Genomic DNA, 17,710 nt, shown 5'->3' on the forward strand with positions numbered 1-17,710 from the left:
AGTGTCAGCTATGGGTCTATTCCAACTTCCCACAGCAATGAGTTTGCGATTTAAGTCTACTCGACGACACCTAACAACAGAAAAAGGGAGAGTTAACAGTTTCCCTGATATGTAAAGTCAGTAATGGAAATTATGGTTACAATATAATGAGAAGTCTTAGAATAGACACGAGTCTAGACCACTGTAGAACATATAGAACAGGAACACTGGAAAGCTAGCAGGATTCCAGAAAAGGCTTTTCTGAGGAAGTAACATTTTAACGGAATCTAGAAGGATGGGTAGGGGTTAAATCGGCAAACTTCAATAGTGAAAGGCCGAGTCAAGCTGGCCTAGAGCAGGTAGATGTAGAGGACAATGTGTTTAGAGATTAATTAAACAGAAGGCTCCAATGGCTGAATCATAGGCTCTTGATATTGGGGGAAGGAGGTATTGCAACACAAAAAGTTCAAAGCATGGAGGTTCTTGCTCAGTGTTTGGATTTCGTTTTATCCTGTAAGAGTGGAAATTAAGTAAAGAATATTAAACAGGAGACATCTGAGTGATCTTGGGCAAGTTTCTTAACTCGTTTGTGTGTCACAGTTTTTTTAACATGAAAAATGAAAGATAATACCGATGCTACAAGATTGTTATACTAATTGAGTCAGTTAATTGGAAAAGGGGTTGTCAAAAAGCAAGCCTTTATGTATGTCAGCTGCTTTTATGATTCTGTGCAATTTAGTCTTAACACACTTAGGTGGTAATAAGTTAAAGTATAAAGGAATGGACTGTAGTTGGATAGCTGTTCCTATCCTTTCCACTTACTGAAGTGTCACATTGAGTACAATTTTAAAATGTTTAGCAATAGTTTTCTAAATGCCTATTTCATATGACTATTATGCCTAACATATAACGTGATACCCAACATATAGTTAATGTGTGGCAGTTATCTTTAATCTTTATTCCAAACTGTAGATTTTTATTCAGTAATGGGCAATAACACTGATATAGGAAGTACCATATGAACAAGAGCCTATGGTGATAAAGGAAGAAGTTGAAGTTGCACTGAAGGCATTGGTAATAAATAAGGTCCCAGAAGTCAATGAGATACTGATTGACCTATTTCAACTAACAGATGCAATTCTGGACATGCTCATCAGTCTGTGTAAAGAAATTTGGAGGACAGCTATTGGAAGAAATCCATATTCATTCCCATGAAAAGTGATCCAAAAGAATGTGGAAATTATAAACAAAATATCATTAATATCACATGCCAGCAACATACTGCTGAAGATCATTCAGATACTGCTAGAATGGTACATAGATAGGGAACTGCTGTAAATTTGAGCAGAATTTAGAAGAGGCTATGGCAGTAGGGATATCCTGCTGATGTTACAGATCCTGGCTAAAAGCAATGAATACCAGAAGAATGTCTATTTGTGCTTTATGGACTATGCAAAGGCATTTCACTGTGTGGATCATAACAAGTTATGGCTAGCATTGAGAAGAAGGCGAATCCCAGAACTCTTAATTATGTTCATGTGAAATCTAGATCAAGAGATGAACAAAGCAAGAAAATACTACATGGTTTAAAAAAGGTATCAAGGTTGTATCCTTTCTCCATACCTATTCAATCTGTATACTGAGCAAATTATTCAAGAAACTGGACTCTATGAAGAAGAAAGTGGCATCAGGATCCAAGGAAGACTCATTAGTAATCTGTATTATGTAGGTGATACAACCTTGCTTGCTAAAAGTGAGGAGGACTTGAAGTACATGCTGTAGAAGGTAAAAAATATGTGTGTGTGTGTGTGTGTGTGTGTGTGTGTGTGTGTATCCTTCTACAGTAGTCCAGAGTAAAGGCTGCATAGTGGAGTGCACTTTGGGGGGGAGGGGGGGCAAATTGTATAATAATGAAAGAGTTTTTCTTTTCAAAGAGAAGAGTGAATTGGGGCAGTGGGGAGGAAGAAAAGTGCAACAATGAATGACTGGAAACCCTGTCTCTGTAAACTTTCATTAAAATTAATAAGAAAAAAAAGTATAAGTTATAAAGCACTGGAAAAGAAAATATAGTCTTTAATATGGATTGCATCTCAATATCAAGAAAACAAAAATTCTTAACACTGGACCAAAAGGCAGTATCATGATGGAGAAAATATTGAAGCTGTTAACAATTTCATCTTACCTGGATCTACAATCAACACCCTTGGTAGCAGCAGTCAGGAGATTAGGAGCCTTATTGCACTGGGAAAGTCTGCAGTCAGGGAATTCTCCAAATTATTGAGGAGCAATGATGTCAGTTTGAGGACTGACGTGTGCCTGATCCAGGCCAAGGTCTTTTCAATCACTTGCTATGCATCTGAGAGCTAGACAGTGCATAACGATCACAGAAGAAAAATTGATGCCTTTGAGCTATGGTATTGGAGAAGAGTACTGACTGTCCCATGGTCTGCCAAAACAAATATGTCTTGGGAAAAGTGCAGCCAGAATGCTCCTTGGTGGCAAAGATGATAAAGCTTCATCTCACATACTTCAGGTGAGGCTATTCCTTGAAGAGGGACATCATGCTTAGAAAGGTAGCGAGTCAGCAAAAGAGAGGAAGACCCTCAATCAGATGGTTTGACACAATTACTGCTACAGTGGGCTCTAGTCTGTCAGTGGGAGGGTGGCACAGGATAGGACAGGGTTCCAATCTGTTGTTCACTGGGTTGCTTTAGGTTATACTCGACAGCACCAAACAACAACATGGATAGTAAAATCATTGCTGCCAAGTCATCAGTTAAAAATATGTATCATGAGGGAGCTCTGGTGGCCTAGTGGCAAGACGCTGCACTACAATCCCAGAGGTACGCGGTTCAAATCCACCAGATGCTTTGCTGGAGAAGGAGGGGGCAATCTCCTCCTGTACCAGTCAGATCTGATTTGACGGTACACGTAAAAATAATACAAAAAAATTAAAAAAAATGTATCGTGAGCACAGCGGTGGGCAGAGAGGCAGTGCCAGAGCAACCCAGCTTTGTGAAGGCTCTGTGTGCGTCATGGCCCACAGGCACGAGCCCTCCCTGCCGTCAACATGCCCAAGAGGAAGGTCAGCTCAGCCAAGGGTGCGGTGAAGAAGCCCAAGAGGAGATCAGCGAGGTTGTCAGCTAAGCCGCCTGCAAAAGTGGAAAAAAAAAGTGGAAATGAAGCCCAAAAAGGCAGCAGGAAAGAAGAAGTCTTCTGACAAAAAAGTGCAAACAAAAGGGAAAAGGGGAGCAAAGGGAAAACAGGCTGAAGTGAACTAACCAAGAAACTAAACAAGATTTACCTGCAGAAAATGGAGAAACTGAAAAAGAAGAGAGTCCAGCCTCTGATGAAGCAGAAGAAAAAGAAGCCAAGTCTGATTATTATTTGTCTACCATGTCTTTGATTGCGTTGTGTTTGTTTTGTACCATTGAGTGGGAACTGATGCAGAGCTGGTGCATAGTGGGTTTTAAGAAACAGTTAATTGCACAGGAGGAAACTGCCCATAAGCAAGAGCGGCATCCACTTCCAAAATGGCTTGCCTCCAGAAACTCTATGTAGGAACAGTGCTCAGGCTGTTCGTTCATAGGGTCGCTATGAGTTGTCTACAACTTGACGGCACCAAACAACAACAACCATGTCTTATCAGTGGTCCCCTATATCTCCTCTCTTGTACAATCCAGAGGAATATTTTTATCAACTATTTTGTAAATGCAAGTGTTTTGGTAACTCTAGAAACATTTTTAAGAAGAAGGAAATCCCACTTCATCCCATTTTTAAGTGTAAATGCTTTTTTTTAAGAGGTGAGATCATTTGCTGGTTGTTTATTTTTTGGTACAACCAGAAGATGTGAGATGTTAAAATTATGGGGGGGGGCTTTGGATGTCAGTGTAACATTCCATGAGGAAAGGGACAGTTTTTATATCCCATAATACATAGTATAAATGACAATTTGGAGTTATAGTCATGCATTTATGACTTGAACATTTTAAATTTAAGTCTATTTTCCATGTTTTTTTGGATACATAAATTAGAACATTGTTTAGTAAAACTTCTTCTTAAACATAACCACTCCCTTTTCATGACTTTCTCCCTGTCAGAAATATGTGGATTCTGTAACATCTTTGGTCTTGGTAGTCCAGTTTTCCTAATAACTTTGTTATGTGCTGTAAACAGTTGAAAATTTGAATGTGCAGTGTGTGTGAGAGTAAATTGTGAATTAGTGGGACTTAATGATGTGACAGTTTATCAACAATTGAAGATACTGGTACTTATTTTCTTCTTTATGAAAACTTTCCTCCAAATTTAAAGCTGGAAGGTCACTGGAATTTTGAAAAGAATTATAACGACGTGGCTTTTTAGAGTTTTGGTACGTGCACTAAGAATTGTGTACAGGTTATTCATAATGTCTCTGTACTGGCCCTTAGAACAACCAATAAAATATAAATCATGAAAGGAAAAAAAATATGTATCGTATCAGGTGTGAAAAACAATGTATAAGAACTTTGTAAGTAAACTACTATAAAATAAAAATTTTATTTTTAGAAAAAGTATCAGGGGGAAAATATATATGGGAAAATATCTGTATTGGGCATAGTAAAGTTAAGCCTGGTTTCTGAAAACTTGTCTATATGAGTAAATGCATATATTAATACATATTTGTGTACTATGAATGACGTAGTTTTTCTCATTCAAAAATAGTTTAAAAATCCTTCTTTCAGAAAAACAGGATGACAGAAAGAAAACCATCAACTTCCTTAGCTGCCCAGGTTTACCCCCAGTGCTCAGTTTCTTCTCTGATACTGTGTATGTATGATCAATGGGAACCAATGTTATTTTCTTTCCAGATCATGGAGGACACCCAGGTTATTGACTGGGAGAGTGAAGAAGAGGAGACAGAAATATCCAGTGACTTTGTGGGTTCCAGCTTGGAGCCTCTAGGGAGACTGCACATCTTCAGCAGTACTCATGGGCCAGAAAAAGGTCAGAGGGTATTGGGTATTGAAGGGTCAATATCGGTGTGTGCCATCAAATTGATTCTGACTCACAACGACACCAGAGAGCAAAGTAGAATTGCCCCATGGGGTTTCCCAGAGCAGATCACCAGATCTTTTTCTCCCTCGGAACTGAAGGGGTTTTCACTTGTCAACGTTTTCATTTGCACCTGAGTGCTTAACCACTACTCTTTTTATTTTTATCATAGCCTTTCATTTTTGTGGGGACATTTTGAAGATTACAAAAGGAGACTCAAAAATCTTTTCACTTAGAATAGAGAGGTCACAGCCTATTGAGTCAATACAGGCTTGTCATGAGGAGGGCAGAGTTGTAAATCTTGGTGGAAGCATACTGTCTCATCTTTCTTCCACAGAGCTGGCAGGTTCCAACTTCTGACCTTTAGGCTAACAGCACAGTGCTCACACCAGTCTGCCAGGAGGGCTTCTTGGGAATAGAAAAGAGGGAATTCATGAAGTTGATTGTTCAAGTCTAGTGCGCATTCAAATAAAAGTCCTGCATGGTTGGATAGGTGTTTATGAATAATACACTCTATGTACTCTGCAACTCCTAGATGTTCTGGGGCTGTTTATTTTTCTAAAGCATGTGGAGTACATAATGGAACACCTAACATGAACATTTTCCTGAGAAAAAAAACAGACCAAGACTCATGCCTTAGAACTTGTATCTACCTCTGATTCTTAGATTTCCTGCTTTACCTTGGCGAGAATGTGGTAGGCCGAATGCCTGACTGTGCTGTGACCCTGCCCTTTCCATCCGTCTCCAAACAACATGCAGTGATTGAGATTGTGGCCTGGGACAAGGCACCTATCCTCCGGGATTGTGGGAGCCTCAATGGTACTCAGGTTCTGAAGCCACATAAAGTCCTGACCCCTGGGGTGACCCATCGTCTCAAGGACCAACAGTTTATTCTCTTTGCTGACTTGCTCTGCCAGTATCATCGTCTGGATATCCCTTTACCTGTGGCCTCCCGGGCCCCTCTAATCATAGAGGAGACGCCTAAGGTCCAGGGAGGAACTCAATCCCATGGGTTGTTGTTGGCTGAGGACTCAGAGGAGGAAGTAGGTAAGTTTGTGGTGTCCTGAGGGTGGGGAGACAGGGATAGAGGCAGGAGTATAAAATTATCCACTTATTCCTTTCTACTCTTGACAGATTCTCTTTCTAAAAGCTGTTTGGAGAAAAAGTCAAGGACCACATCCTCGCCTTTGGCAACAACAGTAGTCCCAGAGAGGTAGGTGCGAAAGGTAGTCTTAAAAGAAGAACCAGGAGCTGGAGGATTGAATTTCATAGCAGAGATAATTATCATGAAATTTGGTGCATTCACTCTGCTGAATTTTTTTTTATTTTATATTGGTTTGCTTACAAAGTTTGTATATATTGTATTCCATACTATCCTTGATTCACATTGTGTTTCCTACAATCATTCCCATTCATTATATTTTATAAAATTGAAATCATTGAACTTTGCCCACCATTACCCTGGCTTTCCAGATCCCCACTGGATTTTCCCATTTCCTTTACCCACCCCTCCCTCCACCCACCAAATTGTGTGGCTTTATGATTTCCCCTCTGCCCATCCTCATCCTTTTGTTTGCACCCTCCCCTCCTTGGATCCTCATATACATTTTACTAGTTAGCTTTCTATTTCTACAATAATGGTCTTATTCAGTATTTGTGCTTATGGGACTGAGTTCATTCACCTGGCATAATACTATCCAGTACCTCCCAGGTTGTAGAGTAATTTTCAAAATTGTTGCTTCTGGGTGCTGTGTAGTAAGTATTCCATCGTGTGAATGCACCACTATTTCTCAATCCATTCGCTTGTGGTTGCACATTTAGGCTGTTCCCATGTTCTTGTGATGGTGAATAACACTGATATGAACATTGGTGTACAAATCTCTCCTGAATATTTATAAGCACTTCTGATGTACCAAGTGAAGTAACAATAAAAATATTGTTGGAGATAGAGAAGAGTCATTACCTTCTATCTCTTTTAATAAACTCAGGTTGAGTGAGGTGTCCCTTCTGAAGAAATAGACTACGTAATTTTCTTTTCTTCCCAGTGATGAAGAAGGGGCTTCTTTTGTCATGAATGGCCCTACGGCACCCTGTGCCTTCAACTTGGACAGTGACACCGATGAAGAAGAAGGTCAGCATCTAGCATCAGAGGAAGCCTCAGCCTCCAGAAGAGGTTTCCCTACAGAGGCTGAGCAGCCTGATGCAGATGGAATCAGAACTAAACTCCAACTTGAAAACAATTGGACTTTAGTGAAAAAGGGAGACGGTGACACAAGAGTTGAGAAGGACAGAGGCAAAGCAGTGGTTCCAGTCAAGGTGATGCTAGAGAGAAGCCTCCCTGCTGATGAGGACAGTGACACTGATGTGGATGAGGACAACAGGCCTCCAGGAAAGCCACCAGAGGGTCATTTAGAAAGGGCTCAGCCTTCTAACTTCATTGATAGCGATACTGATGTAGAAGAGGTGATCCCTGCAACCCCAAATGTAGTTCTGATGAACAAGAAGCAGATCTTCCCTGTAGTTGGAATGAATAGTTCTGGGGTACCTACCGTGGCACAGCTGCAAAAGAGCCAGCGTGGTGGTGATGCACATGTGGAGCCAGGTGAGGCCCAGCCAGTGGTCCATCTCAAGAGAGGCCAAGCCTCCATGGTGATCAACAGCGATACAGATGATGAGGAAGAGGTTTCAGCAGCGCTCACCTTGGCACATCTGAAAGAGAGCCGAGCTGTGACAGACCACAGAGATATCAGTTTAGAAGAGGCCAGGGCCCCAGCTGTGGGCCTTCTGGGGCAAAACCAAACCTCAGCTGAAAAAGACAGTGATACAGATGTGGAGGAGGAGAAACAACCCATCATCAAAGGCCACACACACAAGGGTAGAGCTCTTGTTAATGCACATTCTGGAAATAGCCAAACTCTTCTTAGGGATAGTGATGAAGATGTGCAGAGAAAGAAAAGTTCACCAGGGGATCACTTGGAGAGAAGGCAAGTCACCACCACATTGGACAGCAGCCCAGACATGGAGGAAGAAGGTCCATTAGAAACAGCTATTGTGCATCTGGAGAAATACCAGGCACCTGTGGAAGGGACACATCAAACAGATGTGAAAACAGAGGAGAGCCCAGTAAAATTGCCTGTGGTGCACCTAAAGGAAATCTGGCCTCCTCAAGCTGAGGGCTCTGAAACAGATAATGAAGAGGATATGTCATTCATGATTTCAGCATTGGCAGATGTAAGAAAGAGCCAGCTTCCGGCAGAAGGGGATGCTGGGACGGAGAGGGCTTCAGCTGTTCTTAAGAGGGAGAGAGCTTTTGAGAGAGGGTCCCAGGGTGGATCGCCTATAGCACAAGTGGAGCAGGACCTTCTCCCTCTATCAAGGGAGAACCTAACAGATCTGGTGGTGGGCACAGGCACTCCAGGGGACCTCAGCCAGCCACATCGAAAAGGAGCCCTGACTCCCATAGAAAGAAAGAGAGAACCACGTGCAGCCAGGGCCAACGACTTTAAAAGCAGCCTTGATGGTAAGTGCTAGCCTTTCCCCCTATATCTCCTGACTCCTGAAATAAAGAATGGATGTCAAAGTTGTGTTGGGAAGTGAATATTAGAAGATAAAATAAGGGATTAAGGATCAAAAAGTGATTGTCTAGAATCTCTCTTGAACTCCTCCCCACCAGATTCTGAAGATCTGGACTTGCAGGCTACTCAGTGCTTTATGAATCCGAGAGAGAATCCAAGCCTAGCAGGTGAGAATATTGATGTTGGCTAGGTACTGGTGTCAGAGCAGCTCAGGAGACTAGATTGGTCGTTCTTGAAGTGTGGAGGCTGGAGGGTAGGCAGGAGTCTGGGACTGGGAGCTTGGGATTTTATGGAAGAACTATGCTTCTCAAGAGTTCTGGTGGCATAGTCCACAGAGAGTTACGCAGCTAACCCAAAGGCTGTGCCTCTCTGGTGGTGCAGGTGGCTCTGGGAGAAAGATGGGAAATCTCCCATATCGTTTATTGCCTCAGAAACCTACTGAAGGGTCAGCTGTGAGGTTCCAACTTGATGGCATTATGTGAATGTGTACTTAGTAGGCCATATTTTCTTGTGCAGCCATCCAGAGCATGGAGGACGAACCCACCCAGGCCTTTCTGTGTACTCTACCCCGAGAAGAACCTGGCCCTTCCTATTGCAGCATCCCGATCCCAGGTATGAAGGTGTTGTCTTAACTCTTTGAGACCAACATTAAATGTTAGAAGTATCACCTTAAGGGAGCTCTGGTGGCCTAGTGGCAAGATGCTGCATTGCAATGCCAGAGGTACATGGTTCAAATCCACCAGATGCTCTGCTGGAGAAGGAGGTGACAATCTCCTCCTGTATCTGTCAGATCTGATTTGACGGTACACGTAAAAATAATACAATGAAAAAAAAAATTTAAAAAGAAAAAGAACTATCACCTTTATTCCTAGCTTTCGTTTAAAGAGCCCATTTGGAGTTATTGCCTCTAACTTAATCTCTTCGGTTTCTATTTCTACCTCATTTTATCTATTTTTTTTTTAAATTTTATTCTTTTTTGTGCATGTACCGTCAAATCAGATCTGACTGGTACAGGAGGAGATTGTCCCTCCTTTTCCAGTGGAGCATCTGGTGGTATTTTTTATTTTTTTTTTCAATGGTGGGAAAAATTTGTATTTAGAATTAGCCAGCTGGACTCAGTTTAGATGATCCCAATTTTGTTGGCAAAATCCAAAGCATCATAGTCAGGAGCAAGTCAAACATAGGCCTTCTTCTCTCCATCAGGCTTAATCAAAGTTGACCTTAGCCACATCAGTGTCATAGAGCTTCTTTACAGCTTGTTTAATTTGGTGCTTATTGGCCTTGACATCCACAATGAACACTAGTGTGTTGTTATCTTCTATCTTCTTCATGGCTGACTCAGTGGTCAGAGGAAACTTGATGATGGCATAGTGGTCAAGCTTGTTTCTCCTGGGGGCACTCTTCCGGGAGTATTTGTGCTGCCTTCTGAGTCTCACCGTCTTAGGCTGCTGGAAGGTGGGTGACGTGAGGATCTTCTCTTTTTTGGCTGTGGACGCCCTTCAGGACTGCCTTCTTGGCCTTTAATGCCTTTGCTTTGGCTTCAGTTTTGGGAGGGGCAGGGGCTTCATTCTTCACTTTCAGTGCCATCTTCGTAGAAAGCTAATTTTCTCTCTTTTGTGTGACTATTTGTAGGTATCCCGGACGAGCCATGGGAGGTCTTAGCTACACAGCCATTTTGTCCAAGAGAGTCAGAGACCTTTGAGACCCAGCATATTGATGGCCACCTTGAGGGCCATGAAACTTGCCCCTCACCACCCAGGGCAACTCCACAAGACCATCACCCTGAGAGCCCAGTTCACACAGAGCTAGTGGGGAGTCAGGGCAGAGGGATACAGACTGAGGAGAAAGACCTGGGTATGCAAGGAGAAACAGGAAGGATGACGCCTGAGAGGAAGCCCTTGAAGAGGGAAACCGAGGAACCACCACCAGAAGGAGAGAGAGAAGTTAGGAGAAGAGAGGATGAATTAACAAAAGGGCTACAGGACAGGGAACAGAAACAGGTGTTAGCTAATGACTCTCAGAGACAAGAGTCTAATACAAAAGGGGAAGGTGCACATACTGAAAAGGATGTGGAGAGTTTACAGATAGAAATGGAGATAGCTAAGGAAATACAAGAGAAAGGAGTAGAGAAGCAGACCCTTGCTAGAGAAATGTTTGAGAAAGAGGCAGAGAGACCAGCACCAGAGAGAGAGTGTGAGCCAGCAGGGTTAGAAGTAAAGATTCCCAAAGAGACCCTGGAGGAGCCTAGCCCACAGAAAGGGGAGATTGAGGGCGGGAATCAGGACCAAGAAGGGCAGGCCTCCCTTCTAACACCAGAGTCTGGAGTAGGGGCGGGTCCCCTTCAAGAACTGGCTTCAGCCCCAATGGCTTCTAGTAGCCAGTCAGGTAGAGCAAAGGTAGACCCAATGAGTCCCAGAAGGCAGCGGAGAGGTAAGTAAGGGCAGAAGAACTGCAAGGTACTACACGACTCCTATTGATAATCAAACCCTGATCAACTGACTACTTGGAGCTTAGCCACCCTTGTCTTTGCCTTTTGTCTAGGCCGCCTGAGCTGCAAGATGACACCTACTGAGAAGGCTCCCAAGGTGAGTCCAGCTTTCCTCACATCTCTCCACCTCACCATTTAACCTCTGGCTTCTCCACTGCCTCTTCCCCTTCCCCTGACCTTGATTATGTCTACTCCTTGCCCTGTATACCTCAAATTATTCATTTCCTTTCATTTTTCACTAGTCCTTACTTAGATTCTAGAGTCCCTGGGTGATGTGAACAGTTAAGAGCTTAACTATTAAGGTTAGTTCAAACCCACTTAGAGGCATCTTGGAAGATAGGCTTTGCAATCTGCTTCTGAAAGATCACATAGTGTGAAAAGCCCTGTGGAGCAGTTCTACTTTGTACAATAGGGTTACCCTGACTCAGAGTTGAGTCAGTGATGGGCCATTTGGTTTTTTGGTTTAGTTGGTTTCTTCACTTTACTGAAAGCCATTGTTTTCCATAACTCCCTCTACCTGAGAATGAAGGTCCTTTTTTTCTTGTTCCTTTACTTTCCCCACATCGCTCATCATTACTACCATCCATTAATAGAGAACATGATAGTGGCATTATGTGGGGAGCACCACAGGGAAAGGGACTGTTTTCTCCCTCAGGAAGTGTCCGGTCTAACAGAAGAGGCCATAGGCAGATGTTAGCAAGCACTGTTAACAACCAGATTAGGGTATCCAACTTCTATCTCTTTTTCTCTCTACTTCTTCCTCCCTCACTTGCTTCTATTTCTCCCCAGGGTGATCCAGAATCCCCAGATGCTTTTCTGCTTCCACCAGTGCATAAAGCCACACTCCAGATGCCCCTTACCTCACAGGGCCGCCAAAAACATCCTGCACCACATCACCTGCTTTCCCCTTCTCTATCTTCTTTAGAAGTACCCATTCCCAGGACCAGGCAGAAAGGGAGTTCAAAAGCTCTAGAGATGCCTTTGTCCTCAGAGCTGGAGCCTCTCCAACCGAAGCCTAAAGCCAAGTCCCGAGGATCATCTAGGGTGACATCCTCTCTAGTTTCCTCAGCTGCTCTTGAGCCCTGTGCTCCCACCCCCTCAGACCAGCCTGTCACTCCTAGGCCTGCATCTCGGACAACTCCAGGCAGAACATGTAGGTCCTCTGTCAAGACTGTTGAACCCATTGTCCCTGAACTCCAACCTTCCAGCTCCAAGCCCACATCTAGGACCACTCGGGGCAGGGCACATAGGTCTACTATAAAGACACCTGAACCTGTTGAATCCACAGTGTCTGAGGTCCAGCCTTCCACATCCATAGAGCATCCTATCATCCCTGAGTCCTCATCCAGGACCACTCGGGGCAGGACACATAGATCTTGTGTCAAGACTCCTGAACCACTGGAACCCATAGCCTGTGAAGTCCAGCCTTCCAGCTCCATAGACAAGCCTTTTATCCCTAATCCTATATTGCAGGCTACTCAGGGCAGGGCACGTAGATCCTCAGTCAAGACCCCTGAACCAGTTGAACCCACAGCTTCAGAAGTCCAGCCTTCTACCTCTGCAGACCCATCTATCACACCTGAGCCGATGTCACAGGCCACTCAGGGCAGGACACGTGGGTCCTCTGCCAAGACCCGTGGGTCCTCTGCCAAGACCCCGGAATTGGTTGAACTCACAGCCCCTGACTTCGAGTCTTCTACCTTCACAGACCAGCCTGTTGCTCCCAAGCTAACTCAGGGCAGAACACAGAGATCTTCTGTTAAGACCCCTGAGTCAGTTCCCTCTATAGCCCCTGAGCTCCAATTTATGACTCCCAAGCCCTTACCTCGTGCTACTCGAGGCAAGACAAATAGGTCCTCTGTTAAGAACTCAGAACCAAATAAAGACACAACGTATAATCCCAAGACTTCCACCCCCAGAGATCAACCTATCACTTCTGATCTCACATTACGGGCCACTCAAGGCAGGACACGGAGGTCCTCTATCAATACATCTGAACCAGTTAAACACATAGCTCTTGAATCCCAGCCTTCCACCTCTGCAAACCAATCTTCCATTTCCCAAGACCAGTTTGCCAGCCCCAAGCCTCCGTCTCGGACCACTCGGAGCAGGACACATAGATCCTCTGCCAAGAACCTTGAGCCACTTGTTCCCATATCCCCTGATCTGGAGCTTCTTAATCCCCCAGATCAGAATGTCACCCCTGAGCCCATATTATGGACCACTCAAGGCAGGACACATAGGTCTTCTGTCAAGATCCCTGAACCAGTTGAACCCACAGTCCCTGACCTCAAACCTCCCACCTTCACAGACCAGCATATCACCCCTGAGCTAGCACAGTGTGGTCAAAGCAAGACACTACAGTCTTCTACAGTAAGTGCTGTTCCAGTTCCTGTAACCCCTGAACCCATTCCTCAAGCCAGCTGCAAGAGGACACTAAGAGGCTCTAGGAAGGATGAGCCCCTCACAATTCCAGTTGTCCATGAACCCTGCTCTGCACTCCTTGAACCTAAATCCCGGTCCTCAAGGAGCCAAAGACGAAGAGCAGCTGAGTCCCTTAGGGCCACTGATGAGCCTTCTTGCCTCCAACATCTTGAGGCATCCCCTCACTCTCCTAAGATTGAAGATATCAAGGTAGAAGATAGATCTGAGTTCACCTCAGAACCCCAGCTTAAGTCTTCTCCAAGTGACAAAAGGACTGAAGCTATTAAGGATTCCCCTCCACCTCAAAAACGGCCCAGAAGAGGGCAAATTGCTCAGAAGACTGAGATCATTAAGAAAGAAGAGGAAGATCCTGCAGAGATGCCAGGGAAACAAGAGGTAAGGAAAGGGCTGGGGCCACAAAGCTAGGAAAAAGAACTTAGAAACACCTGCCAACATCTTTCTTCATCTCAGGATGTAGTGATTCCAGTATCAGACAAAAGAAAGAGAGACCAGTCAGAGGAGGAGTCCACAAAGACACAGAGACTTAGCCTCCGACAGCGCAAATCCAACCAAGAGGCAACACCCCCCAAGGTAAGAAGGGACACGGGTCTTGGTGGAGTTAGAGGCAGAAGGCCTACAGTATTTTCAAGCCAGTTGCTGCTGGCACATGTTGTCACGAGCAGCTTAGGCTAACCCCCTCTGCAGGTGCTCTTCACAGGAGTGGTGGATGCCCGGGGAGAACGGGCTGTGCTGGCCTTGGGTGGAAGTCTAGCCAGCTCAGTGACAGAAGCTTCACACTTAGTCACAGATCGGATCTGCCGGACCGTGAAGTTCTTGTGTGCCTTGGGGCGAGGGATCCCCATCTTGTCCCAGGATTGGCTGTACCAGGTGAGAGGGTAGTAGATAATTACTGACCAATAATGATGATGGCAGGAGAATATTGCCCATACAGTACTATAGAAAGCATTGGTGGAAGGAAAACGGAATATGGAGAGACAGGGAGATTTAGTGAAGGGGAACTCTTTGTTTTCAAAAGTTATTTCCTAAGTGAGGCAGAACTGGGTGAGAGCTGGGCTGAGCTTTGATGCTGACCATCACCTCCTTTAGTCCCGCAAGGCTGGTTGCTTCTTGCCCCCGGATGAATATGTAGTGACTGATCCTGAGCAGGAAAAGAATTTTGGCTTCAACCTTCGGGATGCCCTGAGCCGGGCTCAGAAGCAACGGCTACTGGAGGTAAGAGGCTGTCTTCTGCTCTATGCTCCAGCCCTCCCCAGAAGTTTGTTTAAGGTCTGTTCCCTCAGTGCATGCATCTACTGACCCAGTATTCCGCACCCCCCACCCCCCAGGGCTATGAGATTCATGTGACTCCAGGAGTTCAGCCACCACCACCTCAGATGGCAGAGATCATCAGCTGCTGTGGAGGCACTGTCCTGCCCCATATGCCTCGGTCATACAAGGTACAGACAGTATGTTTTGGGTCTGGTAAGATGTCAGAGAAGTCTAGGAGAATGGACACACACACTTGGGAGCAGAGATGGCTGAGGAAGACATATAGTATAGAAAAGGATGGGAATGAGGAAAAAAGATGCATAGACTTAATTTTAAAAACCATAAACACAAAAAGCAGAATCTCCATATACCAGCTGCTCAGATAGAAGAGTTTTTGCATTTTGCTCTACTTGTTTCATCTATCCTTAATCTCCTTTCATTTTCTTTGCAAGGTATTTTAGAGCAGACATCACATTCTTCCCTCCTATACACTTATCTCAGGGAGGGAACTTTAGTGGCTTAGTGGCAAGGTGCACTGTCAATGCAAATGTGGTTCAAACCTGTTAGCTCCTCTGTAGGAGAAAGGTGGGCAGTCTCCTCCCATGCAATTTAATATCCCTAAAAACCCACTGGTCAGCTGTGTGTCAGTTCTGACCAGGCAGTAAAAAACAACACACAAGTCAGGAACCTTGGCGTTACAATGGTTAAGTGATCAGCTGCTAAGCTAAAGGCTAGGCATTCTGCTCCTGTAAAGATTATAGCCTAGAAAACCCGGTGGTACTGCTTCCTCTGTCACATTGGATTGCTATATGTTAGAACGGATTCTATGGCTCTTAACAAAAACATACTTACGTAAAAACTCTTAAAAATATTTACCTTTTCTTACGTAATCAGAATGCTAATATCTCTAACAAAATGATCAGTGATTTCTTGGTCATCATCTCATACTCATTAAATGTACCAAATTTCTCTAATTGTCTGTAAAATATCTTTTTTACAGTTCAAAACAGGATCCATAGTTGGACCTTGTCACAATTGTTGAATCTCGCTAATTCTGTTTTATTCCATTGCTGCCCCCAACCCACTCACTCTTCTTTATCCTATTAACTTTTCAGAAATTAGGTCAGTCACCGTCTAGAATGTTCCAGTCTGGATTATGTTTGCTCCCTTGTTGTACCACTTATTTTGTTCTTTTTTAAAGTTCTGTAATGCCTATAAATTGCACTTAACTTTAAAGGCTTGAATAAATTCAGATTCAACTTTTTAGTGAGGAATACTTAAATAGAACTGTATGTTCTGTTAGGCTTTATCTCAAGTACCTTTTTTTATATACATAATTTTTAATTGCTATTTTAGTGAAAGTTTACAGAAAACTTGTATTTCCATTCATTGTTGCACATTTTTCTTCCTACCCCCACAAGAAGTACTATTTTTTTCAAACATCAAAAATGTTTAATTTTCTTTTTTCCTCATTATTTCACATTTTCTTCCCCCTGCCTTTCCCCTTTCCCATAATTCACCCCTTGTTCCAGATTGTTGTCACACATATATAATGCCTAATCATATATTCCTTTCATACAGTTCTTCCCCTCATCTGTTCTAATGCAATGTTCATTATCTATCCGTTTTTCCCCCATTCTATCCCCACCCCCCTTAGGTCTGTCCTGTTTTATAACAGTGATGTTATGCAGTATTTGTCCTTTGGTGGCTGATATTTCACTCAGCATAATGTCCTCTAAGTGCCCCTATGTTGTGTAATGTTTTATGACTTCATTGTTTTTCAGTGCTGCATAATATTCCATTATGTGAATGTATCATGGTTTTTCTTTCGATTTGTTGATGAATACTTGGGTTGTTTACATCTCTTTGCTATTGTGAATAACACAGCAATAAACATGGATATGCATGTAAGAAGTACTATTTTCTTGATATTGAGACTGACTAAAAAAGCTCTGGTGACATAGTATATTACATATTATTCTATTAACCAGAAAGGTCAGCAGTTCAAATTTGCCAATGCTCTAATACAAAAAGATGGTCTGTTTTTTCCTATAAATATTTATAACTTGGGAAACTAGATGGACGATTGATATGAGTGGGAATTGACTCAACTGTGGTGGGTTTGGTAAGACTCTATAGTGGGGTTCTAATACTTTTTCATGCTTAACTTCCTGTCTGCTCTCGGTCTCTCCTCAGCCTCGAAGAGTTGTGATCACATGCTCCCAGGATTTCCCTCGCTGCTCCATTCCCTTTAGGGTGGGACTGCCCCTCCTCTCATCTGAGTTCCTGCTGACAGGAGTGCTGAAGCAGGAAGCCAATCCAGAGGCCTTCATCCTTTCCACTCGGGAAATGTCATCCACCTGAAAGCCCTAGTGCCCTTTCCCCTTCTAGAACTATAAAGTGTTAGACAGTATCAGGAAGACTGAACCCAGGACTGATTGGGATATACTGATATGACTTGTTCTGTGCAAGAGGTGGGGGAGACACAAGAAAGGCTTAGGAAGTGGTAGTAAGATCAAGAGATTGAGCACTATACGTTTTTTTAAATGGCCATTTAATTCTTAGAACTTTAAAACTACTCAATTTTAGCCAGTCTAATTTAGTTATTGCTCCTTGACACATATGAAAGCTTTGTTGCTTCTTACTTTCTTATTGGAAGTCTTACTTATCTTCTGAAAGATGAATAGGTTTTGGGAATGGTACTAAAATATTTCTTTTGGCCTTGCCTCCTTAGAAATGACCTTTAAACTTTGATTTTGAGTAAGTTGTGCTTTTCTGTCCGTATTTCCATATTTATACAATAAGAACCTCAGCTTGACCTCTATAATAAATATTCACTCAGTGCCTTATGGCATAAAAGTTTTTCTTTACAGTCTGGTTCTTAAGAGACATACTTTTCCCCTATAGCTATGGCTTTGTATTTATCATCACTATCTTCTAGTTA

The 17,710-nt window shown here is 43.4% G+C and overlaps 1 protein-coding gene across 1 annotated transcript; it reads left to right on the top strand.

Moving 5' to 3' along the window:
* Window positions 1-4,829: 4,829 nt before the first annotated feature.
* Window positions 4,830-17,130, top strand: MDC1 (mediator of DNA-damage checkpoint 1). The gene is made up of 14 exons (XM_006896215.1): window positions 4,830-4,962; window positions 5,677-6,057; window positions 6,145-6,223; window positions 7,056-8,530; window positions 8,684-8,752; window positions 9,102-9,197; window positions 11,127-11,170; window positions 11,791-11,796; window positions 13,672-13,893; window positions 13,969-14,088; window positions 14,203-14,385; window positions 14,605-14,730; window positions 14,844-14,954; window positions 16,963-17,130. Exons 1-14 carry the CDS (start codon window positions 4,830-4,832, stop codon window positions 17,128-17,130), a joined length of 3,213 nt encoding a protein of 1,070 aa, XP_006896277.1.
* Window positions 17,131-17,710: the final 580 nt, after the last annotated feature.

This window comes from Elephantulus edwardii, unplaced genomic scaffold, assembly GCF_000299155.1.
Source record: "Elephantulus edwardii isolate Elephantulus edwardi_28Jun2011 unplaced genomic scaffold, EleEdw1.0 scaffold00184, whole genome shotgun sequence".
NCBI classification, from domain to species: Eukaryota; Metazoa; Chordata; class Mammalia; order Macroscelidea; family Macroscelididae; genus Elephantulus; species Elephantulus edwardii.

Excerpts from the sequence above, each read along its gene's own strand:
- MDC1 (XM_006896215.1), top strand. The coding sequence starts at position 4,830 with ATGGAGGACACCCAGGTTATTGACTGGGAGAGTGAAGAAGAGGAGACA. Across the intron at positions 6,058-6,144 it reads GGACTCAGAGGAGGAAGTAG|ATTCTCTTTCTAAAAGCTGT; the intron begins GTAAGTTTGTGG and ends TACTCTTGACAG. Across the intron at positions 8,531-8,683 it reads CTTTAAAAGCAGCCTTGATG|ATTCTGAAGATCTGGACTTG; the intron begins GTAAGTGCTAGC and ends CCTCCCCACCAG.